This window comes from Melozone crissalis, unplaced genomic scaffold, assembly GCF_028551555.1.
Source record: "Melozone crissalis strain CALT ecotype California unplaced genomic scaffold, PUWL_Pcris_2 ptg000036l_1, whole genome shotgun sequence".
NCBI lineage: Eukaryota > Metazoa > Chordata > Aves > Passeriformes > Passerellidae > Melozone > Melozone crissalis.
In genome coordinates this window covers 6,200,828-6,227,002 of record NW_026535814.1, presented here as the reverse complement: position 1 = coordinate 6,227,002, position 26,175 = coordinate 6,200,828, and the positions used below count along the sequence as shown (strand labels likewise).

General features: G+C 46.4%; 2 protein-coding genes across 3 annotated transcripts in view; one reads left to right on the top strand and one right to left on the bottom strand.

Annotated features, from left to right (window-relative positions):
* SMC5 (structural maintenance of chromosomes 5) overlaps positions 1-4,488 on the top strand; it is a 41,270-nt gene extending 36,782 nt beyond the window's left edge. For both annotated transcript variants that reach the window (XM_054283267.1, XM_054283266.1), the window contains 2 exons: positions 17-112; positions 2,820-4,488. In XM_054283267.1, coding sequence (XP_054139242.1) covers positions 17-112; positions 2,820-2,960 — 237 coding nt within the window. In that variant the 3' untranslated portion in view covers positions 2,961-4,488. The remainder of the gene's footprint in view (positions 1-16; positions 113-2,819) is intronic.
* Positions 4,489-9,808: 5,320 nt separating this feature from the next.
* On the bottom strand, positions 9,809-24,277 carry KLF9 (KLF transcription factor 9). The gene is made up of 2 exons (XM_054283500.1): positions 23,677-24,277; positions 9,809-13,459 (listed from the first exon to the last, which is right to left on the bottom strand). The coding sequence occupies exons 1-2, from the start codon at positions 24,143-24,145 to the stop codon at positions 13,227-13,229; spliced, it is 702 nt and encodes a 233-aa protein (XP_054139475.1). The 5' UTR covers positions 24,146-24,277; the 3' UTR covers positions 9,809-13,226.
* Positions 24,278-26,175: the final 1,898 nt, after the last annotated feature.

Sequence of the window (26,175 nt, the reverse complement as noted above, 5' to 3'; positions counted from 1 at the left end):
TTTTTTTTCTTTTCAGGGAATGGATCCAACAAATGAGCGAAAAGTTTTTGAAATGGTTGTGGAAACTGCTTGTAAAAAAAGGACATCTCAGTACTTCCTCATTACACCAAAGGTGTGTGGCAGAAAATTAAATAGGAAGTGTAAAGTGTAGGAGAATGGAATTTGGTGTGATAATACACCAATAAACACTGTATAACTTACCTGTGTTTTACCTAAGAAATTTGGATTAAAGAGAGTATTTGTCCATTTTAAGGACAGTCAGGCAAGAATTCAGACAACTTAGACCAAGGCTCATCTCAGAAGCCTGCTCTGGAGTTGTGGTCCCCACTGGAAGTATCACGTGTTAGCCACCAGTGGATGGGGTTACCATGGAAAAGGCTGTAAAAGGTAATGCCTCTGTCTAACACAAAATTCAGACTGTAACAGAGACCAACTTCCAGACAAGTCAGATGAGGACACTGGAGGAGGAGCAGGCTAGTGCTGCTGACATCAGAACTAGAGGAGTCCCACATGATTACTTGAATAATTTTCCTGTATTAGTCTGAGATTTAGAGGCCCGGAAAAGATGAGATCTGTGCTCTGAGAGTGACCAGTTTAATGGTACTCCTCAGTCAAAATTTAAATAAAGGCAGTTAACTCACTAGTCATGCAGTGATGCAGTGCCAAGTCTTGAAAGGGGTAAATAAGGTGGCTGTCCACCTGCGCCATTAACAGAGACTAATGTTATGTTGAGCTTGATCCAAGACAAATCGAAACAGTAAATATTACTTGTACACCAGGGAGACAAGCAGTCAGTAAGTGTGCTGATTTTCATTAAGAGATCACTCTTGGATCGCTTTATACACTGTATTTTAGAAAATCTGGCTGATACGTCCTGTTTTTTCAGTAAGTAGCATTGGAAGGGTCTGAGTAAGGCCCCCTCATAGCATTTACCTTACTGGAAGGAGATGGAAGGTAATGCTTGCTCTTCCTTCTGATCTTGCAGTATGCTCACCTCCATGCAGTTTGGTCGTTTCCTGACCACATTACTTCTTTGTTGTTCTGTGTTACCTATTCCCTTTTGTCTTCTTGTGATTCTTATTGAATCAGGTTTTCCATGTTCTCTCCTGCTTAGAGAAAGAACAGCATGATCTGGATGTTCAAAGATAGCTCAACTAACTAATGCTTCCCAAATTTAAGGAGTTGCAGAAAATTGCTGCCTGGGGTCCAGAGTTTGTTGTGAAAGTTGAGTCTGTTGTCAAATTACTAAGAATAGAGACAGGCAAAATTTGAGTCTGCAGAGCTAACCAGAAAGATCAAAATTAAAATGAGAGAGCATAATTTAAAAAATCTCCAAACTTTAAAAAAACAAAAAAAGTCAGCATCATGGTAATAGGGAACTTGAGGACTATGTTGCAGCATTATTCAGCAACAAGAGACAGGGTTATGAAGAGGTGGCTGAAGTGCCTCCTTCCCTCTTTCCTCCATAAGCAGGTGACATGATAAGTTGCAATAGCCTGTCACAAGAAAAATTAGTGAGAGAGCACATTGTGTAAAGGTTGACTTGATTGAGAGCGTTTGTGTGGACTGCATCAGAGGATCATTAGAAAGGCTGCACAGGGTGGGCTGAGAAAGCCAGACTCTACTCTTCATGGCTTACCTGCAGTTCCTGAGCCCCTGCTATATGTCACCACTTACTAGAAAGTGTGACAGTTTGTCTAACCAAGCCAAGTTCCATGTGTGTACCCAGTGGATACAGGAAAAACTGCAACCCTGTTTTTCAGTGTGTCGACACCTCCCGTGGTTGTATTTTTAAGCAAGCTGCAGAGGGAAGTGGTATAATTTAATATGCAGTAAAGTTGATTGGGAATACTGTATTTTGAGTAGTTGTGATCCGCTGTCATAGTGAGTAGATGAACTGAATATGTTCTTAGAAGTGGGTTTGAAAATTAGTATTTTTAATACAAATCTGGTGAAACATTATGTTTATTAAACATACAAATAACTCCCATGTTGGGAATTAATCCTTTTTTCGCTGTAAAGTGAAATTCTGAATAATCTTAGGTTAGGTAAATTTTATCAAAACCAGGATTCATTTCAGTACAGACAATCAAAAAATTTGTATTTAAGTGAGAAAAATCAAAAACAGCATCTGGTGTAATGCCTAAATGACTGGGGAGAGGGAAGTGACAAGTTGAGCATCAGTTGCAGGTAAATTGTTCAATGTCATCCTGAGCACTGCTTATAATCTGTGGTTTGCATGACATCTTTGTCTGCTGGGCTTGTGTTTGGCACAGTTTGGATTATTGTAAGTATCCAGCTTTGGCTGTTACACTTCAGAAAAGTAGTACAGGCGCTGGACTTACTCCAGAAGGTAGCAGTGCAACTTGTAAGTAATTTTGATCATTCTGAGTTTCCACTAATGGAAGTTGCTTAGCTCAGAGAAGGACAAGGCTAAAAAGAGACATAGATTTACTTGGGTACAATTACTGTCACCTGTCCTGCCCTGGGGGAAAAAGGGAAAAACATTATTCTGTGCCGACAGAGGAGTGGAGGTATTCTCTGGATGCAGTAAAAAAGCAATGAGGTTGATGGCAGCAAGAAGGTGCAGATTAGATATGAAAATTTTCCTCTAATAAGAATAGCCATGCACGGAAATTGGCTGAAGAGTGAGTCCCTTTGAGGGGGTTTCTAGGAACAAATACACTTCATTTCTCAGGTTGTAATCCTGGTATAGTGATATTTTTGAGATCTCAGGTTTCTCATAGATCTTATTCAGCTTTTTTAGATAATGGGGAACATCTAGCTATTTTGACTTTTGTTTCTGTGTTTTTCACCAGCTCCTGCAGAATCTCACTTACAATGACAAGATGACTGTGCTGTTTGTCTACAATGGACCTTTTATGCTGGAGACATACAAATGGAACCTAAAGCGCTTCAAGAAACGGCGACGGCGCCTTTCAAACATGACTGAATCTTAATTCTACAGAAGTATTTTATATATCTTTATTGAAACATCTGGCTTTCAAGAATTCAGAAATTGTCCAAGAGGAAAACCCTCAAAGAATTGATGATTGTGGACTTTGGTTCTTAAAACTTACACAAATGTTTGATGGATTTGAAATGCATGGTTTTCTTTTTCAAATCTTTCATAGTGATCACTTTCTCCAGATAACCTACTTTTCTCAATTGTAGGTGTAAATAAAAATTTTCCTTTTTTTTTATATTCTGTCAGCTAATGCAACATCAGAAGTGCATGTAATTTTTCTAGGTTATCCTGGACTTATTCTGTGACTGTTGGTTTTCTAGAAGTTGGGGATATTTTTCCAAAAATTGGAATTTGCTTTTGGTAAACAATTTTACTTTACCTCAGATGTGGGTATTGTCCCATTTCCCTATTGAAATGCAATTTCTTAAAATTACTTCAGGTGATCTGTAGAAAAAGAGTGGTTTGTAATGGTTTGTTTTGTAAAAATAAACCTGAAATTAATATAAATAATATTATTATATGACTATATTATTGTTGAGGAAATACTTTGTCTCAAAATTAACAAATAAATATAGTAACATTTCATTTTGTAGTGCTCTAATGATAAGGTTTTCTTGCAAATCTCTTAGCAAGAAGGCCAACAGAATTCCAGGTCTTCCTGAAACAGTAAGCCTAGTGAGTTTGCAGAAGTAAAACTAAGCAATATATAACTTCTTGTGTGTTTATTTTTCTAAGTAAAACTTCATACATTTTGGGTGATAGAGAAAATAGTGCTGCAGATTTGACATGTAAGTTTAAACCCCAGGAGGATTTTACAAGGAGTCAGCTGCATTGGAGTGACTGTACAGTCAATTGCTTTTCAACAGAAAGCCATAAAAATGTTTAATAGAGTGTTGGCCATAAATGTTAAGCATTTGGAAATGTATATTACAACAGCATGTTGAAGACCTAAAATAAAGTTCTGATTATTAAGTTAACTATTAAATAAGTAAAATTCAGCAATTTGGTATCTGCTTTCAGTGGATGTTTTTCTTAACAGCATCCTGGCAATTAACTTTGCTAGTTCAACTGGTATTTCAGGCTTTGATATTCATGCATTCAAAATAAAATAACCCACTACAAAATAAGAGCTGGAATCTGGCAGGTTTTAGGTATTAAAGAGGAAGTATTGTAACTGTTCCTTTGAAGAGATAGATGAGCCCGCAGTGCAGCAGAGAACCACACATTGTTGTTACTGCAGGCCAGTGTTAGTCAGTGGAATTGTGTGACTGTGAAATAAGCTCCTGGAGCAGTTTCTATGATGATTAGTGTCCCAACACATGTACTGAGCAGAAGATACAAAAGTGTGGAAACTCAGGCTGTGATCTAGAGTTAATTTGGGCACCAGAGTATGTTTGACATAATTGAGGCTACAGGCCTGTCTGTCCACTGTATTGAAAGCTCTTGCTTTTAGAAGTAGTCTTCAAAATTTTGTGTTACTGTGGAGTTTGTTGCTGTTACTGTTCGTTTTCATATCTCATTGCTGTTAGAAGTATTCTTCAAAATTTTCCGTTACTGGGGAGTTTGTTGCTGTTACTGTTCATTTTCCTATCTCATTGTTGTTTACAGTAAATAGTTCTTATCTCTCAGCCTGTGATCTTTGCCTTTTGTGCCTCCAGTTCTCTCCAGCACACACCCCCCCTGCAGGGGGAGGGGAAAATTGAACAAGAGAGTGGTGTCTGGTTTGGAGAGTCTTGAGGGGGCAAAAATTGGGGAGTGCCATTCCTAAACCAGAACAGATTGGCACAGTGTCTGATGGGAGGTGTCTGACAGAAGAGCTACAGCATGGGAAGCAGGGGAGGGGGAACCTTGGCTCTCTAGCTTCTCTGTAAATAACTGAGCCAGAATTATTATTTTCACTTGTTACGCACTAAAACACAGTGTCCAAAATTATTTTTCCTAGAACTTTTTGTAATGGAAGCCCTTTTCCCCTCCATACCTTGCTAATTAAGAATAAAACCACGATTAAGTACACTATAATTTGTGAGAGAAAGGATATGTGGAAGTGAGTTAACTCCTCTGCTCCAAAAAAAGTTCTTCACCTGCTCCTGCCTAAACGTCTGAAAAGCACAACATTTCTATGCCATCGCGCACAGACTAGGCTTGCCAAAAGCCATGCCTCTGGGAGGCTCATTGATACAGTGTCCTTTGCATGTTGCAGTAGCTTGGGTGAAGGGCAGTTCTTGTAGCAGGGGCTGATCTAGTAGTTGCTATAACCTCGTTTTACTTTGATGCTAACTTCAGCCACTGACAAGGCTGAACTAGTAGGGAGAGGGGAGGTAAGTGCAGAAGGACAACATTTTTAGCCACTGAAAGCTTTTCAGACATGACTGTAGCAGTGTAGAAAGCCAGCAGGGAAAGCATGGAAAAATAAGGAGCAGTAGCAACAGTAGAGGCAGAAGTAAGAGAGGTGAAAAGCAGCACTAGAGCAGCCTATCAGCCTCTCCTGTGGCTCAGCTCTTGCAAGTGGTGTAATCCTCTGACACCAATTCCCATCTTTATGCTTTCCACCAAATTCCTCCACTTTTTCTCCACTAATCTGCTCCTTGGTTACTCTTGGAAGTAATTCCTCTGTTGTCCAGTCTATCTTCTGCTGATTTGTTACCCCTACTAGGCCTGTGGGGGTTTTTTGGCAGTTGTACTGGTTTTGGCTGGGATAATTTTCTTCATAGAAGTTTGCATGGGGTTATGTTTTGTGTTTGTGATCAGAATGCTGTTGGTTACATAGGGATGTTTTTGGTACTCCTGGGGAGTGCTTTGCACTGCATTTTTGCCTTTTCTGTTTCTCACGCTGTCCTGCTAGCACAAGAAGTTTATAAGAAGCTGGGAGAGGACACAGGTGGGACAACTGACCAAAGGGCTATGTCATGCTGTGTGACATTGTCCTCAGCAGTAAAAGCTAGGGGAAGAAGGAAGGTGTTTGGAGCTATGTCTTCTGAAGTAACAGCTCTGTGTGGTGGAGCCCTGCTTTTCTGGGAGAATAGCTGAACACCTACCTGTGTTGATGGGAGGTAGTGGATGACTTCCTTGTTTTGCCTTACTTGTGCACATAGCTTTTGCTTTCCAAATTAAACTCTTTCTATCTCAACCCAGAAGTTTTCTCACTTTTACCATTCTGATTCTCTGACCCATCCCATAGGGGGAGAGTGGGTGTGTGGCCTTGAGCTGCTGCCCAGGATTAACCCACAACAACAGCGTGTGTTGGTCTCAAAACACGGTGTTGCACTTGTCATTTTTCCATCCGGAGCTAAATGAGATCTTGACAAGTATCTTCTCTTGTTGTGTATTCATAGAAGAGCAAGTCATTTACAGACTGACCTCTTTGGAAGGCATGGTGATGAGAACGTGGCAAGCTAGCTGGAAAGGAATGACAGACTTCTTTGGGGATAAGAAGCCATGCGTAGAGGTGGACAAAGTTGATTTTGCAGGAAGCAAGATGAAGGGAAGGGATGATAACTCAGAAAATGGTGGCAGAATATTCCAGAGAGCCATAGAAAAGAACTGAGAGCTGAAGAGTGCACAGGTAACACGTGAACATGAACATGGACGGTTCAAAAGAATCTGGATCACGTATTTTAAAGGGGAAAGATGTCCAATTCCCCCTTCCCAATTTGTAACCAAAGACTGTGAACATTACACAGCATGACCTTAACTGCAATCCATTGACAGTGGTTTACCTCAGCTTGGGTCAGGTAATAGGTTTTCATGGACAATAAAGGTTTTTTTGGATGGTTGGGTTTTGTGGGTTTTTTGTTGTTTGTTTTAGTGGTTTGGGTTTTTTTTGCAGGGTTTTTACTTGTTTTGTTGGTTATGTTGTTCATTTTCCTAAGGAATTACAAACATGGTGCAAATCCAAAGCAGATGATCAGTACAAGGAGTCCAAAGGGACATCTCAGATACCACCAAGAGTACCAGCCTCACTTTCTCCTCCTGCAGTGAAGCTTAAAGGACTGTTCAGGTGAAAAGCCACTAATACTGCAGTTTTCTGTGGGCCCCAGCAGTGAAGAATCTGATTCTGCTTTATGTTTGCTTCTGAGCTGAACTGTACCGTCCATGAAGGACTTTCTGGTCAGAATTTTTGTAGAATTTAAAATGCACTTTGCTGTATAAAATATACTGACTTTGGCCTATTATATTTTAAATGGTAGAGTTGCCAGTGTGCATGGCAATTCCCTAAGCATCAGTATGTCAAAAATCAGTACGTTCATTAAAAATCCTTGCAGTAGCTTATATTGGAGAGAATCCTTTATTTCGGTTTGAATAAATTTACAGGAAGGCTGTCCCCCTTGAAGTGTTTGTTTAAAAATGATGTGCCTAAGAAATATGGCTTATTAGATGTAAGAGTTGAGTGTAGTTTAGCTTCTAGATAAGGCCTGGCTTATTTCATGCAATTCGGGAAAGCAGAACAGCATTGCACAGGCTAGTAATAAAATGTGGTTTTCCCTTGTATTTTTTGAGAGAGCAGTTATGCATGAGTTTTCACAGGCCCTTAAAATGTGCCTTCTGCTTGGGAACACTGTTCAAAGTCACCAAAGCAGTCATTAACAACAGAAGAGCCCACATGGCTGTATGTGGTGCTTCTGGGAAGCTCTAATATACCTTTCATCTGTGTCTTCTGAAACTTCTGCTGCTGTCATTCTGTTCCCTGACCATTAGCCACAAGAGAAAGAAAAAGCCATTGGGAAAGTCCAAAACTTTTCTGTTCACCTTTGGTTTATTTCTCCATGTGTTCTGAATCCCAAGAGGGCATTGTTGGATCTTGTAATGGTGAACTGCCCTTACGTACTCAGTGATTCTCGTTTGTGCTATGGTTTATTCTTTCCATTTCCTTTGTACCTTGTGTTTCACTGTGCAGACACACAGGTGTTATGTGGCATAAGAGGCAGTAGGCATTATGAAACAGACAGTGATGGGGATTGATATGAAAAGTGATAGGATGTTTATTAATTATGAATTGAAGGTCACAAGCCACTAAAAATACAGCCAGTAGTTGTAGCAATTTCAAAAGTACAAGCTGAAAGCAATACGGATTCTTTTTACCCACAAGCCATGGATGAGCCAGAAAAATACTGTGTGTAATCATACAGAAATAAATGTCTGCTAAGGATTAGAACTTATGTCAGTCAAGATCTTCTCTTCTTGAAATGGGAAGATTTCCACAATACCTGTGGAAGTGTTTGAGGTGTTTTAGATGCCAGAGAGTTTCTTAGCTGAGGACAGCATGGCAGTGAAAGCATGGTAGCTGAAAAATTCTTCCCATTGGGAAAGCTTCCTCTCCTTTAAGGGAGTTCCATAAACAGTACTTGAGTAAGTGGAGTGTTCTGACAATTAGATGTTTGCATTAAGTTACTGATGAAGAAATTTTTCCGATGTGGCTGAGCAGTGTGAGGAGTTCAATGTGAAAGTTTTGCTTCCAAAGCAAGAGTCATTGAGAAAGTAGTGGTTGTTACAGAGCTCTGGTGCATTAATAAAACCTCACAGACTCTTCAGCCCTGGAAGTGTGAATGCTGAACAACATTGTTATAGACTCCTGTGGAGATCAAAATTGTACAGGTCACCCAACTGACAGATTCAGAAAGCCAGCCCTCCTTGTATGCAACTTCCTGAACCACTCTGCAGGCATTTAATTAGACTGTTAAGACATTTTGTGGCATGTTTCCTTTCTTTTGTCCTTGGCAGAGAGGAGAAATGAAAGCACAGGATACCCTTACAGCCTTGTAGAAACTGCTCTCAGAATCAGCAGGTCTAGTTCAGGGTCACACTACCCCATGCCAGCGCCTCTGTGGTGCACCCAAGACTTTGCATGACGTACCCATTCCTAGTCAGAATTTATACCACTCGAGGCAAGACCCCTCTGTAAATGTACTACATCTCAGTGGTTGGAAACATTCTTCTAAGGCCTCCTCTACACTAGGCAGATTTTGGTAGCTGTTCAAATTACAGCACTAAAACCAAATATTAAAAGGTTTAAGATAAAGAATTTGTGGGAAGTCTTTTATGATGGGATTGCAAGGGAATGAGGCCAGTGCCACAGCCCTGTGTCCCTTATTCATAAAATCAATGACAAGCTGAAAAAACATTATGCTGAGTTTTTTTTATCTGTCTTCTAGCCATCCAACACAAGAAGAGAAAACTCCAACTCAGCATTGAGTAAAATCTGGAAGCTAGTTACAAGTTTTGTTCCAGCTGCAGATGGCAATCTTCCACCCATTTGTCCCTGCCTGCATTGCTGGAAGATGGCAAGTTCCCTTGGGTCCAGGGCTCATCCTGCAGTCACATCTGAGCCCTGTGCCCACACACCTGGTTAAGTTCCTGTAAGTGGGTGCTTTCAGTGACTGTGATGCCCATGGCTGTGCATGTCAGGGAGCTTTTTGGCACAGGGTACCTTGCCTTTCTCTTTCAGAGGCCAAGCAGATGCTCTTAATCTCCATACACCAGTGAATCCTCCAAAGCCACGGAAAGCTCAAGGCAGTAGTGTGGATGCAGCATCATTTGCTCACAGAGCAGGTGCGTGGTGTGAGGGAGAGCACCACTCTGAGCTCAAAGGCCAAGGAGCAGTGGGAGACAGAGTTCTAGCGAGCTGGAGCATGCAGGTGATGGGACACTTCTTCCTGAGTGCAAGTTTTGTCTCTAGAAGGAATGCCTGGGAAAACACACTGGAAAGGTAGAGAAAGACAATCCAAGCCAAATGATGACTAGAAACACTAAGACCTTTTAAGCTGGTTCACACGCTGCTCAAACTATGAATTTCATAATGTGCAGTATTTTTTTTTTTTGTGGTCATTCAGGCTGGTTTACATGACCACTGCTTGATTCCAGTCATTCAAGACCAAGTTTGGATTTTTTATTCCTTTTTTCTTTATTTGGACAATATATATATACATATGTACAAAAACACCTATGCCTACTTTTTTTTCTTTTCCTTTTTTTACAATTTCATGTGATTTACAAAACAGGACAGCAAAATAACTTATAAAGAATACGAATACTGTACAAAAATAAAACTGATTAAACTATTGGGAGTTGGTATTTTACAGTGTTACAGATCACTGGTTTGTAGAACAGCATTTTTAAGTATGTGTCCAGTCTGGTGTATGCTGGCCTAAGTCCATCTGCAAGCTGAAAACAGATCTGTAATGTCGGTCATGAAGAAAGTTCAAGAAGTATGTTATATAGCTATACCTTTAAATCCATGACTTCTCTATACTAATGGACTTTCTTAATCAAGGAGAGGAGCTGTCCTAACTTCAGCGCTATTAAGTACTTCCAAAATAGTACAACAAGTACATACAGTATTAGAGAACCTGATTTTCCTTTTCTTTTCCAACACTTGCAACACTATTCAAAACTTAACTTCAAGATGCAAGGATCTAACCTGCAGTTTGTTTTAGGTGTTAAAGCCATTGTTTGCTTTTACTGAAAGAAAAAAACAAAAAACAAACCAAATTAACAAAACAGTACAATGATATCCCCAAACCTGGTAATTCCCAATGCATTCTCTTAGAGATTAATGAATCACATTAATCCTGTCTGTCCAATGCTGAAATACAGCATACACTACCATTTAGGAAGGGTTTTTTTCAGAAACAGGATCTTGTCACTGGCAGTGGTGACACATGCCTTGCATGTCCCACTGTCCCATGGACTAAAGTACCTCCCGCCTATTTCAGACTTTGCAGGAACATTTCTTTAAGTGTGCATTCTACCCCAAATACACAACATGGATACTGTAAAGCTGGCCATTTACTTCCATATATCAGTTAATCCTGGTAGCTAAGTGACCAAAAGGTTTACATACTGATTTAGGAGCTGCTTATCAGCTGTGGCTTCTAGTTGTGGTTGATTGGATGTGAGGATCTCTTGTGTTTCACAGGATCAGGCTTTAATTTGCCAAGTGCTGTATTTGTCCCACAAAATGGCAACAATCCAGACTGCAGGACAGAGACTTGAAATCTAGCTTGATCTTCAGAGAGAAGAACAAAGATGAATAAAGATGCACCTCTGAATCTCATCGGGCTGCTCATGGCCCTGACCCTACTCCACAAGGCAGCATTAACAGTACTGGTAAGCAGAATACTTTCTGTATTTCTTGATCAATAAACATACCAACACTACCAGATTTTATTACAAAGAACTCATGTCCCTATGACTTAATCTGAATACGAGAAATTAAAGTTTGGTTTCTAAAATAAATGTTTCAAAAAGCTGAAACGGAGGTAGAAAGTGTGCTTGGTTTCCTGATGTCTTCACTGAAGAAAACACATCCCTTTTTATTCCATAGACTATTCAATATCCCCAATGCTTTAAAAGAAGTTCTCTTCACATAGACGAAATCTATCATGAGCTACACAGATAAAAACACAGTATGCAAACTGATTTCTATAATGCTGAAAGCCATATACAACTGTAGAGGAAAACACTCTACTCTCCGAGTTAATTTTTTATGTTTGTTTCTAGGAAGCAAGCTTTTTATCAGATAAAACAATAAGATACTGTAATTGCAGGTGTGCTAACAAGATCTTTTATGTACAAAATTTTACAAGATGACCTAAATTCATCTGCAGTGGAGACACTTTGGGTTTCAGTGTAAATACTCACAAAATTAATTTGGCCCTAAGTCTCTAGTAGGGCTGCACCTCCCCTTCCTCTTCTGGAGGAAGGGGAAAAAATCAAACAGAAGAACATTGCTGGAGAAAAATAATGTGTAAACAGAATTCTCCCCCATTATGCAGCTGGGGAGGGGAAAAAGTATATCACTGATAACATCTTAAATTTCATGCTTTTAACATACAAAAATTTTAAATATTCACTAATGATCACATCTAAAAGTTTTCATTCAGTGGTCTTTCTGCTCCTTTTAAAGATCAAAAAATAGCTTTAAAATAAAAGTTAACATTGCTTTTATCACCATTTGACGTGCCATGCATGACACAGGTACAAAGTACTAAGAGAAGCTTATGTCACAGAGGAGTATTGCAAGACACCTTCTATATTTCAAATTAGCTTGTGGTATTCCCCCATACTCCAAAGAAAGATCAATCAAGAGATACCGGAGCCCTTCCAAAGAGCTCCTTACAGTAATTTTAGGTGTTTCCATTATCTGAGTGCTCTTAAGAAAAGGTCTACTCTCTCCATAAGCACACACAATTCCCATAGGACTCCAAGGGAGTTAGGCCATGGTATGAAGAGAATAAATCTTTAAGGCAAGTGTAGGAAGAGAAAAAGCCTTTAAAAAAGCAGCAGTTTGTAAAGATGGTAGCTGCTTTGTGCACCCATTCAAACAAACCACAGCAGAATAAAGCACTGTTAGTGGCATTTCTGTAGTACAGTACTATATTACTGACAAGTAAAGTATGGGATCATATGAGAGACATACGCTTCAGCTCCCACATGCCCGCCACATAATTTAGGCTGAGCTGTTTTTTTCCAGGTAAGTGAATAACAGAGCTAAATACACACACAGTCAGAAAATTACTGAGCTCTTGATGGGGATTTTTTTTGCTTTAAGTATTTTCTTGAAACATACATGTTTTTACTGGAAAAGTCCAGCTGATATTCAAAAGTATAGTTAATACAAAGAAAAGTTAAAAATACCTATTTACTTTAATGGGCCTTATTGAGTATAAATTCACCTTATCTCAGTATATCAATCAGATACTATTGGTAACATATGTAATGTTTCTCTTAATAGTCTCTTTAAGTGCAGAAACGCAGAAGATACACAGAAGTAAACCCACTTCTACAATGTGCTATGGAGTTTTTATCTGAGTTATTTATGTGACTCGGAAAGTGTTTTTACTCGACAGACTCTAAATACAAGCAGCATTACACTGTTCAACAAAACATGTTCATGACACAGCAATCACAAAGACTTTGGGGTCATGCTACTGTGGTGGCACAGGCCAGACCGCCCAGTCCTATGTACGTACACCAGTATCAACGCACACCTTGGAAGAGGTGGTCCCTCCTCCCTGGCTGCCCCTTCCCTCCTCTCACCCCACAGTCCACTTGTTCCAGACTGTTCTCGGGGCAGAGCCAGGAGGTGGAAGATGGGGACGGGGATACTGAGTAATTTTTTTTTTTTAAATGCCGGCTACATGTGCTTTTGGACAGCGAGGGTGACCGGCAGCGCAGTGGATGCTCGTGTTTTGGCCCCACCGCCTGCACCCTCGCCACAGCCCGCCCCTCCTCCACTCCTTCCCCGGGGCCAGCCCTGCCTTCACAAGGAGCTGCTGGAGGTGGACCTTTTGGATCGCTTGATCATGCTGGGGTGGAACTCGGTGTGGCGGCGGGCGTGCTTGGTCAGGTGGTCGCTGCGCATGAAGCGCTTCTCGCAGAGCGGGCAGCGGAACTGCTTCTCGCCGGTGTGCGTGCGGTAGTGCCGCGTCAGCTCGTCCGAGCGCGAGAACTTCTTAAGGCAGTCGGGCCACGTGCAGGGGAATGGTCGCTCACCTGTGGGCAAGAAAGGACGGCGAGAGATTATGGGGGGCAGGGGGACTGCAGATCGGCACATGCCAGCCTTGCTGAGGAGCCAGAGAACATGCTGCTGAGGGAGAAAAGCTGCTTTTGTTTCCTGCCATGGTGCCAACGTCTGTGGAGTTGTTGATAACTCACTTCATCAGGTTTCACTCTCGCCTCCAGCAGAAGCCAAAAATCCCTCCAAACACACAAAACTCACATTCTAGTGCAGAACCTTACATGACCTGAAGACTGTCAAAACAAGAGATGAACTCTGCCTTTGCCTGTGTGTTTTTCATATTGGTCTCACTACCGTAGCTTGGGAAAGGTGTGCTAGAAATATTCCTCTGACACTCCCATTCTACTGAATTATTTGTAACAGTTAGAAAATGGCACAAAAAAAAAAAAATTGTTTAGCTAGGACAAGTCTTTCCATCCCAGGAAGAGCTGAGTGGGGAGGCACTGGGGAGAACAGTGAAGCCTCAGGGCTGTAAACATGGAGGGCAAAACTGCTGCACCTGCAGAGGGAAGTCCCATGCTCCCCTTTCAGCCCTTCCTCTGGAAATCCAAGGTGTTCCAGCAAGTATCAATCTCTTAGACAGCTGGTTTGAAGACAGGAAAAACACCTCATTATTCCCACTCTATTGGAATAAATGTTTGCTATAATGATTAAAAACAAACCCAAACACATTAACCTAAATGACACCACAACTTTGATTTTACAAAACAAGGGTGCAAGGATTGAAGACCAGTCCACATCATCTTCCTGGCACTCCACATCCCTACAGTTCACCTCTGTGGGTTGCATAGGCTTTGCCTTCAGGCACAAACACAGTGCCTCCAAAGCAGCAAGGCTGACCCTAGTACACAGCACAGACGGAAACTGAAGTTGTTTAACTTCACACAAAAGATTTCCACCATGCACTGCTGCAGGTTTGATCCCTTTCATTTACCTTCTTCAGAGCCTCCTGGAGGGAATATAAATGGCAGCTCTATAACAGCTATTTATAGATAACCATGAAATACAAAAACTATCCCAGGGGGTCTTCCAGCTTGGAAGAGTTGGAAAGAAACTCAGGAACTCCAGTATTTCTTAGTACTATGAGGTTTGGTACAACAGGTGAGCTCACTTTACATTCAAAGATCAACAGGAGTGATTTACAAAGTGGGTCCTGGAGTTCTCCCCAGATACAACTACAAACTACAGACTTGAATGAACAGCCCTGAATCCAGGAGGACAATGGTCCATACAAAGTATGGTAGAGCTGCAGGGAGGGACTCACTGATGGCATCCAAAAGGCCAAAGGAGGATAAGGACAGGCCAGGTTAGCTGAGGTGTAGTTACACCAGGGGCCCTGAAAGCCCTAGTAAGCTTCACTAAATAATGCTTCACTGTTTGGGCTCCCAATGATTTGTGCTGCTCAACAGGCAGCTGCCCTATTCCAGACCAACCAGCGTGCCCTGGAGCGGAGCTGGGTGAGTGGCACTGCCTCAGTCACAGCACAGCCCTGTGCCTCTGCCCCTGCGCTGGCTCCTGGGCCTCATGGCCATGCTGGTTCCTGGTCAGGGGAGAAGGACGGAGCACAGGAGGCCACACCAGCTGCCTGCCCAAGCCTGGTGGGGGCAGAGCTGCCAGCCATCATGAGCCAGGGCTACTTTGTTTGTTATAAATGCATTTCTCGGCTCCCTGGCCTCCCTGGCATACGCGTTTTGACACGGATGGAAGACCTTCTGAACAACCACTGCCTGTATAAAACAAATTAATTAAAACAGCATGGAGGGTCACAGGTGCCTGAATGCCACAGCCACAGCTCCACTGTGGAGCAGCACCAGGAGCTGTAGGGAGGCCTCACAACACCACCCCTGCCCAGCCCTTAGCGTCTGAGGCAAGTGTTTCACTTGTGCTGCTCTTTTGCAACCTATGTCATGGCTTCTGTCACAGCTCCTGGAAGCAGGTGGCAGTGGGAGGTGCAGAACAGCTTTCTTGGCCCCTGGGAGCGTGGGAGGACTGCTACACATCTTGCACCTGTGGAGCTATCTAGTGTATGCCTCTGTGTCAGGCACTCACACCCCAGAGCAGTGGGAGCAACTGAGGCATCCTGCCTCATCCCTGGAAACCACATTTCCAACCATCTCCCCCAGAACAGCTCGTCAGTCTGCAGAAATGCCCAGCTGTAAACAGGGAGATTAGGTGCCTAGGCTGCATCAGTCTTTGGGGAGCAGCACCTATTTTAGGCATGGTAGTATCCAACTTGAGTGTCTAAAAGTAGTGTTTAAAATCTGGCCTCAAGCAGTCCTTAAGAAATTGAACTCCGCCCCCACGCCCTCCTGGAATTTCACTTGGGAAGATAAAATGAAGCCCTGCTTCTGGAATTCCCTCTGACACATGACAGGAGCAGCATGACCTCCACCATGGCTACCCCACACATCCATTGCACATGCCAGGGGAAAGCACTCTGAGGTTATGCAGTGTAGGCACAAAGCTTTAGGGAAAGGCACGGCTTGCTCAGGATCACATGAGGATCACCTCACCTGCTGTGCTTTGGTACTGTACTCCGCAGGGAATCAACCCTGGGCCCAGCTGGGGGAAGATACAAAGGCTGCAGGAGCCTGTCATGGTGCAGACACCTTGCTACCAACAGAAAAGCTGCTGTGCATGAGGATGGGACACAGCAGAGATCACGGCGACAGATGGGTGGCCATGCTCCCTTGGAGGCATCAGGATGCCACCAGCACGGCCCCCCATCCACTGCAGAGCTCCCAAGAACAGTAGTGAAGAATGACTCCATCACCTCAGCAATACAAACCTGCAGAAGATGTCACAGCCACTTTGGAAGTTCCTGTATGAAAGTAGGCACTATCCCTGACACCTAGATGTATTAAACTCCAAGCTTCTCAGAGCAGAGACAGGGGGAGGGAGGCATTTCCAGGCCCTCAGGGCTCACCTCCGAGCCCAAGAATTCATGTCTCCCCTTGGTCACAAAGCTGTAAGGGATGAGAGCAGCCCAAAGAGATGGCACCTCAGTGACAGCCTCAATAGGTGCAAGGCAGGCATGGAGTGTGTTTCTGGGAAGCACTTAAAGCAAGGCAGAGATGGCTGATGGCATGTGATAGCCATCCACTCTACAAAGATGGTGGCTGTATCTGCTGTATTTGACGTGCTTTCTTTCTGCAGCAGCAGAGATGTGTGTGGAAGAGCCCTCTGAGAAAACAAGTTTGCAACTCATCTGCTTGCTGAGCAGGCAGTGGCAGAGAGAGCCGCAGTGCAAGCGGGTGCTGCCTCCATCTGGAGACACGGATTTCTGAGCCAGCTCAGGCAAGGCGTGCATCTCCCTCATGATTCTTCTCCCTTAGTTTTGGGGATAGTAACGCTAAAGGCTTGAAACATCAACAAGCAGTGCTGTTATACACTGCTTCCCTTAGTGGCTATATGCTACTGAATTTTTACATTATGCCTCCGATGGGATTTTCCATCAAGAAAATGGTCAAAGGTACATCATGATAATCTGAAACTATGTGTGATTGGACCCTAACACAACAGACACAAGAGGTGAATAATTCTCTTTAAAAAAATAAGATGAGTATGTATACACATATGTATCCAGAGCAGCTTACAGAAGTAAAAAGTGAATGAGAAACTGATTTATGGGTAATAGGAACAGGTGCATCTGCAGACTCCCATTCTTTGCGTTGTGTGGCACCAGGAATAGAATGAGACAGTTTATTCTAAGTTAACAGTGGTGTTTCACAGGTCTTCTCTACAGTCTAAAGAACTACTGCAATCCTGGCTTCCTTTAAATCCCATATGGATGTAAAGGCCTTTGCAGATCCTTTTAATCTTAGCCCTCTTGCTACACCTGCCATTTTCAACTTGTTCCTTCTCCCCACCCTCTACAACAAATGTTTAGTTTGTTCTTTCTGGGCAAGTTTAAACTCTATATCCAAGCTCCTTTGTATGACCTTCGGCAGGTCGATTTTATTTTATTCTGAATAGATTTAAAAAAAAAAAATCTTTTTTCCCCTACCCTGGGACATTCCAGATTTTCCCACACTGCAGTCTTACACAGAAAAAAGAATTCCGAAAAATGAATGCAGAGTGGGCATTAGCAGGCTCATTAACATAAGTACAGGTAGTAGTGGTATCCTGATTAGTCATGTGCCTCCTCACCACAAAACTCTGCTTTATGCGTGGATGACTGAGGTTAGGAGCTGCAGTTCATGGTGGCTTTAACACACAGAATATCTGCCGTCTCAGGTATACTTTCTCCCCAGTTATTTGCTCCACACACTCTGAATGAGCAATTTCCTGTGGGACACTGGAGTTTGACTGACTGAGTGTCCACATGCCAGATATTCTGGTGAAGATAGATCATCTGGGCAGACAGACTGGAGGCCTTTCAAGCAGGCTTTTTCCTCTTCTGAGATATTCCAAAATCAGATCATTAAAACACATGCCAACCAGGTACAGATACTGGTGCAGAGAGAGGTCAGCAGTGTGCATGTTTGGGACCATATGCCTAAACCAACGCTGTCTGGAGCACCTAAACCATGGTCATCTAAGCAGACAACTGACCAAAAAGACAGGATAGGCGCAGATGTTTGGGTTCCAGCAAGGGGTTTAGTCCACCAGGACTTAGGATTAAACACAATAGGTTGGTTCAAGTATTAAAATGCTGCCTTCAGCAAGTACTTAGGGTGTTCTGACATTCTTAAACTACCAGTCAGCAGCTGCTTGGACATACAGCTGTTTTGAGTCTCTCTCCAAAGTCCAGATGCAAAACTACCTGCTAGAACCTGCTGCTGCCGAGCCTAAATTCCAGGAAAACTGTCTTGCTGTTATCCCACTGCGATGCAGTATCAGACAAAAGAGATGCCCTTTCAGCTTCTCTGTCAGAGCACAAACCTCCTTTAACCGTGTTACAGAACGCTTTCTCTGGGGGACTGTGCCTCCATACGCACAAACATACAGAGAGAGAGAGAGCACTCAGGTAAGCTACTTGGGAAAGATCTTTCCAAACCTCACCAGAGAGTAAAATCCGTGCTTTGGTAGCTAAGGCAAGAGCCCTCAGCAGTACATTCATAGATATGTGAGACAAGTTCCTAGCTCTTCTCCTTTCCCAGCTCGTCTTCATGTGAACTTCCTCCATTTTACAGTAATACTTGAATAACAACAACAATGGAGAGACACCAACTCCTAGCCTGGTGCTTACATACCTAGTGCACTTACCTGGGAACAAAGGACATTGGGTAGAAGCTCCTGTCCAATACAAATGATCAAATTTCCTTGCTAGGATGAAACAGCTTTGACAGGGAAAGGAGGAATCCAATTTCACATGTATTCAGAAAGCTAATGTAACTTATGATATTTCACTCTGAATTTATTAGCCAGTGTTTCAACAGACTTTTCCCTCAAGTTTAAAGTATTTATGGAGTGCTCTCAGGCTGTGCACATTAATCATAACCTGAATACAGATGGTGAACTGCGCTACCACAAGTGTACAGTGTCTGAGGTATTCTCTGCCATCACTCCCTCAGACTCTGTTTCTTTAATCTTAAATTGGCCCTCCCCTGCTCTTCCAGCTGCAGGCTTGGAAGCTGTTCAAGGCCAGAAGCACAGGAGCAGCAGCCTGGTGCACAACAACAGAGCAGCCAACAAAGAGGAACAAAGGAGTTCCTGCAGCAATCCCAACAGCTGGCGCTGCAACAAACACAAGCTAACAAGAGCAATGACACCCACCACATGGTCTCCAGTGCCACAGCACAAACACTGAGCAGAACTCGGTAAAACTGCAATTTCAACACATCCATCTGGAAGCAGAAGTTGTGCTCTTACGGATAATGCCTGCTCACTGCTTCTGTCCTACACGTGAACTTTGTCATGCTGACTCAATTGATAAATTTTTCTGGAGCACTTTCCCACAACTGACACATACACTTCCTTAAAATCTTAAATTTTTATCAGAAAAAAAGACAACAGGGAATTGGACAATTCTGAACCTAATCTTGACAATTTCTACCTACCTTATTCAGCTGGCAAGGCTCCCAGTCAGGATCATCATGTTTCTCCAAGACCTGGAAACATGCCCATTAGAACTCCAGCAATTTGTGCATTTTCATTAACCATGGTATTTCACATGGCAATCTGAATTTAACAAAAAAATCTGTTGCCGGCTCCACTTTTTGCTCTTGGGTCCTATTCTAAAGGATCTGGGTAAGTGACATGGCATGAGCTGGACAGGAGGGTCTTAAAACGCTGTATTTCAGATTATGCTCAAACAAAATTACTGAGAAAGATCTCGGTGAGCAGAGGACTGTCAACATACCAGCACCTGTACAGTCTGATGAGTGAGATAATCTAGAACACAAATAACAAAGCACTACAGTTAAACCAAACCAATACAGGGGCTGGTCCAACACCACAACATCTGGATAGCAGTAACAGGCAGCTGGAAATGCTCCTCCACTTCCCTGTGCAGACTGTCAGCCTGTGGGCTCTCACCTCTGCCCAACCCCTGCCTCCGAGCCCTGCTGAAGCCAAATGCTGGGAGCACTTAAGAGTGCATCAGCTGCCTGGAGTAACAAAACTCTCTGCATCGTCTGGATTCAGTTTACATGATGATACAGTTGCCTGAAAAGCTGAGCTGAAGAGGGAGAACTTTTCCCACATCTGGATTTTGAGCATCTAAACTCTTAATTAAGGGCATCTGATGTGTATGTGGAATTCCCATCAATCCCCAGCCTCCCCAGGCAAGCATACACCTAAAAGTCCAGTAGGAGGAAGCATCTCACAAGCTACTTTTATGGTACCTTTCTGGTCAGGAAGGAGGAACAGAGAAGATCTAGTGTCAGTGGTAATGTGCCCTTTAACTGGATTATATTCATACTATCATAGCAAAAATGAATTTTGTACAGCTTGTTTCTCCTGCCATTTTCTCTCCCTGCCCTTTGCCCAGCACTCCCTGCCCAGGCCTCCTGACTGAGATTGCTTTTTTGCTGTATGCCTTCATTTTCCCTGGAAACCTTCTGGCCTGCACATCCGTCTGTATGAAGCTGTTCCCCCTGCTCCATCTTTAAGGCTAATGATAACACTACACACCTACACCTGTCACCTGAACACCTGTAACCCTACACCTGTCATACCCAAACCTCTAAACCCACCTATTTAGAGAATTTCTGTTTCTTCTTAATTTTGGAAGTAACTCTGCTTATCTGCTGTTGCTTGTCTTTTTCTTGCTCAGATGGGTCCTTCACCTTTTCCCAGCCTCTGTACGACTTACAGGACTTGGGTCCCACCTAGGCCTGGCAGCACAAGCAAGGGGACTGCTTGCATAGGCAGGACGTGCAGTGCCATCTGCTGATCTTTTTCTGTAAAGATCAACTCAAAAGACAGTTTCTGATGGATGGCTAATTTGGGCCTCCTGGAAATTGAACTAGCATTATCAAAGGCCCAAACTTCAAGCAAACAGTTATATAGACATTTTTAGTATCTGAAATATGTAATCTTTGAAACAACAAGTTTAAAGAATGGTTAATAAGATAGAGACCTCTAACCTCTCAGCATCAGGTTTTTGCCTTCTACCCTTCTACCTTGATTTGGTATTTTGTTTCTTGCTTTGCATTAGGCTACCAAAGATGAACTGGTGAGTTTTCAGATGCCCAACCACTACACAGAAAGAGAAGGATCTAGAGCTTCCCAACTTGCTTGGTTAGGACTAATGATTAAAGAGAACTGTGAGTACGCACAAGTTCATGGGTGTGAACAGAAATCCTTAAGCCATTTTCCAAGATAGAAATACTGGGATTAAATATTAAAAATTAATACCAGGAAGCTTCAACTGGTGGCTGTGCACCTATTTCCACTAAAGGCTACACTGCAGTAAGTATCCTAGTTGGTGACTGGGTGAAAAATGGCAGAGAGAGACATTATTTGGAAACAAGGAAATAAAATGGTACTAAGGAGGGCCCATTAATGCTCTGTGATATATAGTTATGAATAACTCCAGAGGTCCTATTGAATCCCACTGTTGCTAAGGAATTGTTGTCATCTATAAAGACAATTAACATTATCAGTATCATTTAGCAGTTCAGTTAGCTACAATTAACTTCACATTAGGAAGCTCTGAAAGTTCATTATTCCTGGATGTCTGCAGTGATTTTAATCACACAGAACTACCACGACAGTACATCAGTGTTTCTGAGTCAAATGCCTCATACTTGGAGCTAAGGCCACCCACTTGGGAGCAGCACATGCTAAACCTCATACCACTTGAGCAGTACTTATTATAACACTACTGCTTACAGCAGGCTGTGTGGGTTGTACAGTACATTAATTTACATGTCATCACACAGAATGCTATCTCAGCCAATATCTATTCTGGTTCTCTTATCAGGGTGGATATTTGAGCGTGGGGTAGTAAATGGAAATGATACTAACGTTTTCTTTGTCACTTATGAGACAACATCTTGGAGAGCACCAGTTACACTCAGCCTCCAAAAGAGCATCTGAGCTGCAGTCTCTGAGCTGGTAACACAACTCCTGGCACCGGTCACGAGGTCAGCACAGGGTCACCGCTGACCATCCTCTTTCCCAGCTCAGAGAGAAAGCCTAACCGCAGAGCTCATGGCTGAGCCATATCCCGTAATCCTACCCCTTCTCTCCAGCCTCCAGAGCAGCACGCAGCACACCTGCCAGCAAAGCGCCGCTCGGCAAGGAGCCCCGAGCCTGTTCCTCTGCAGTGCACGCACACCTAGGCACACCGGTGAAACGGAGCAACGGAGCCTGAGCTGGAGCTTAGATGCGGCCACATCCTACCCAATCCTTATTAAATTCTACAGCAATGCCTGACGGTACATTCCTTGGGTGATCAACTCACTTTGTATCACACCGCTAACCATCACCACCAACAGACAAAATCCAAAAGGTACCGTCATTGACAGAACTGATGTAAAGCACATGAAATGTCTTGGTTGTGTTTGTCTCATTTTATTCACGCCTTTCTGTTACTGAACACAACCCTTTAATTCAGAACATTTTTAAAGCAGCCTTTTGTACTCCACTATGATCCGAAGAGCAATTCAGACCTATAAAGGTTTGTATTTAATCACTTACACTGAAGGTCTAAAAATAAACAAATTAACAAACAAAAACCACCAAAACGAAAACCAACAAACGAACAGGGAAGTCTGCAGCTGCTGTCCCCTTGGGGCTAAGCTGCCGCAGATATGTTTTATCTCCAGGTTTCCATGTTGCCACACCCTCCGAGGCGCCCGAGCGAGGGCCGGGAATGGGAACACACAGCTTGATGAATGAAGCCCTTGTGGAAAGCGTCAAAGCTGGATCTCGGTAACCGATAGTGCGAGGCGCTGAAGCCGGCAAGAGCGGGCTCGGTCCTCCCTGTCCGGCGCCTCAATGGCCCGGGATGTGCTCCGCTCCAGCGCCAGCTCCAGCGCCCGACACCGGCTCCCGCTGCCGCGCGCGCCGGGCGCGCCCGTGCCGCCTGCCGGAGGGGGTGTGTCCGCCAGCCCCAGAGGTGCCGCTCGCCCGGGCTCAGCGAGACGCGGCCGCCGCCCCCTCCCGAGCCCCGCCAGCCCCTGCCCCGGCGGCACGGCCCCGCGGCACCCTGCCCCGCAGCCGGGCAGAGCTCGCCGCCAACTCTGCGGCCCAGGCCGCGGCTTCCGACGGCGGGAGCAGCGAGAGGGGCGCGGGCGGGACTGCGCTGCCCTCGCCTCCCTTGCGGAATGGGCGCCCAGTTCTGACCCTACAGCGGCAGGAAACCCGAATCCCGCCGCCCCGGTGCTTCCCTCGCCGACGCCCCGAGCGCACTCGGGGGCCCCCGCCGCCATCCTCCCCTCCCAGCCGCGCCGGACAGCCGAGTTCGCTCCGCTCGCCGGCATCTGCCGCCGGCCCGCGCTGCCCGCGGGGCCCGGGCCGGTTCCCGGCCGGCGCAGGTGGGCGGCGGGCAGGGCGCGGCGGGAGGCGCTGCCGCAGCCCCGCCCGGGGCGGCCGCCGGCTCCCGCCGGACAAGGGGCGCCGATGAGACCCGGGGGAAGGAAGGGGGGCGTGAAGCCGGGGAGACACGAGCCAGCCCCGAGCGGAGCCGGAGCGGCGCGGCAGGGCGGCGGGAGCGCGCGGGGATGCCGGGCGCGCCGCTGGCCGGGTTCATCCGAGGACAAGCGCTCGCTCCCGCCCCCTTCCCTCCGCCACCGCTGACCTGTGTGCACCCGGTAGTGCGCCTTGAGGTGGGAAGACTTGCCGTAGACCTTGCCGCAGCCGCTGTAGGGGCACTTGTGCCGCTTCTCGGCCGCCAGCTTCCCCTTAGGGGCGGCCCCGGCGGCGCGCAGGCGGGGGGGCGGCCCCGGCGGGGGGCTGCGGGGCGGGCTGGAACCCTGCTCGGTGGCCGCGTCGCTGTCGGAGCCCGCGTCCTCGTCGGGGCTCTCCACGCTGTCACTGCAGACGGAGGGGGCGGGCAGCGGCCGGTACTTGTTCAGCTCCAGCAGGCTCTTGGCGATGGCCAGCAGGGCGCAGTAGTCCTTCCAGGCGTCGCGGGGGTCGCGCAGCTCCCGGGCCGCCTCCCCCTCGCCCGGCACCTTCAGCCGCGCCGCCTCAGGCACGGCGGAGCGGTTGGAGATGGAGACCAGGCACTGCGCCGCTACGAAGTCCACGTACGCGACGGCCGACATGGTGCGGCCGCGCCCCGACGACAAGGAGGGCTCCGTCCGCCCTCACTGCTCGTCCGCCGGGCCGACCGCGCCGCCGCCAGCCATGGCCCGCCCGCGGCGCGGGAAAGAGCGGGGCGGAGGAGGAAGGGGGCGTGGGGGCGAATAAATAGCGGGGCGCCGGGCAGGTCCTTCACCGCCGCCCCCCGGGGGCGGCGCGCAGTCGGCGAAGGGGGAGCGCCGCCCGCGCGGCCGGCCCGAGTCCGGCGCAGGGGCCGGGGGAGAGGATACCGCCCGCCCCGCGCCCCGCGTGCTCCTGCCCGGGGGCGGCCGCGCCGGGGCCCATCACGTCAGGCACGGAGCCCCTCCCGCCCCGGCCGGTCCGCGGGCAGGGCCGGCCGGCTGTGTTTACTTTCTCCCCCCGCCACTCACGGCGCCCCTTTTCTAGGGGGGGCGTGTCCGCCGGGCGGCCTCCCAGCCAATCGCCGCGCTCCCTCCCCAGGCCGCGTGCTACTCCGGGCGCCCCGCCGCGACCGCTTAAAGCAGCGATGCCGGGGCACCGCCGGGGCCGCGACGGCGGGGGCGCCGCGGCTCCGCTCCCCGCCGCGGGGTCGCGCCGCCGGCCCGGTCGCGGCCCGGAGGAGCCGGCGGCGGCCTCGGGCGGGGGCCCGTGGTGGGGGCGACCCGGGGCGGCGGCGCCGAGCGGGTTAAGTGGCTCCCTGGAAGTCCTACGGTCCCAGCAACGGGCCGGCCAATGGGAAGTGAGCCGGCTGATGTCACTGGCAGCACTCCGCCAATCAGCGCCCAGTCCCGAAAGGTGCGCAACGCTCGGAGGCGCGGGGAGCGGCGGGCGCGGGGAAGGGCGGGAGAGGCGCGGGGATGCCCCGCCCGGGCGGGCTGTCCGTGACCCCGGCGCGACCCCGGGCTGGCCGCCCTGCCCTGCCCTGCCCTGCCCTGTCCTGCCGGGGCACCGGGGCCCGCCCGGTGCGGCTCCCGTACTGCCTTGGGACGGGGCCCCGGCCTGCGCGGGCAGGAGACGGCAGCAGGGCGCTGTGCAGGAAGCGGGAGCCCGAGAAGCCCTCGGAGGAACCCGGTGGCGGCGCTGGGTGCTCCATTGCCGCAGCGTCATCGTTGAGACAGGCGGCTCCGTAAGGCGGGGCGGAGGGGAACCCGCTGTGCCCCCACGGCGAGCGGGGCAGGTGCCTGGGCGGGGGTCACCGAGCGGCACCCCCGGTAAAGAGCTTTAGGGCCACCTGATAGTGTGTGCCGTTTGGCCTCTGCTAGCAAACATAAAGGTCAGGTTGACACTTACCCCCTCGCCAAGTAAGTGCCATGCAGCCTACTCGAATCCCAAAAACCTGTCACGTCTACCCAAATAACACGCCCCTATCTCTGCCCCATCGAACGCGCAAACCTCGTCGAGTGTTGTGAAAGCTGACTGACCTATGCTCAGCCAGAGAAGAGTGAAAAATTGGATTCTGGAGCAAGCACTGTTTAAAAAAAGGAAAAGAAGTTACCATCATCCCTAAGCCACGCGTACCGAAGTGTGAAGTATGTCAGTGTGTTTTGCTGCTTTGCGAGCATCAGGAGAGAGGGTAACAAAAAGATTCTGCCTTTGAAATAATGCCCGTGAGCCTCTCTACGGCATTCCCCACAGTAACACGGGTGTGCCTCTGAAATAAATCACCACCTAGATGGAGAAGCACTCCTGTTAGACAGAGGAGCTTTTCCCGGCTTTTGTGAACTGCATCCCAAGCAGACTGAGTCCTGGCAGGCCAGGGTCCCTGACTGAATCAGCTGCAGCCCACCCTTCCTGACAAAAACAGACAGGGCCTGAATGGTGAAGAGCTTTATGGATTGCTATTAATTTCATTAGCTGAATGTGGAAATGATGAGGAAGTAGCTACCGAAATGAGGCAGTGTTGTTCTGTTCCTGCAGGAGATAAAAATTAGTGATGTCAGCCATTTTGTATGCTAGCACACTAGGTCACTGTGTGTAACCTCGAGCAGCAATAATTCTTTGCCATGGATAATTGGCATCAGCCATGGATAAT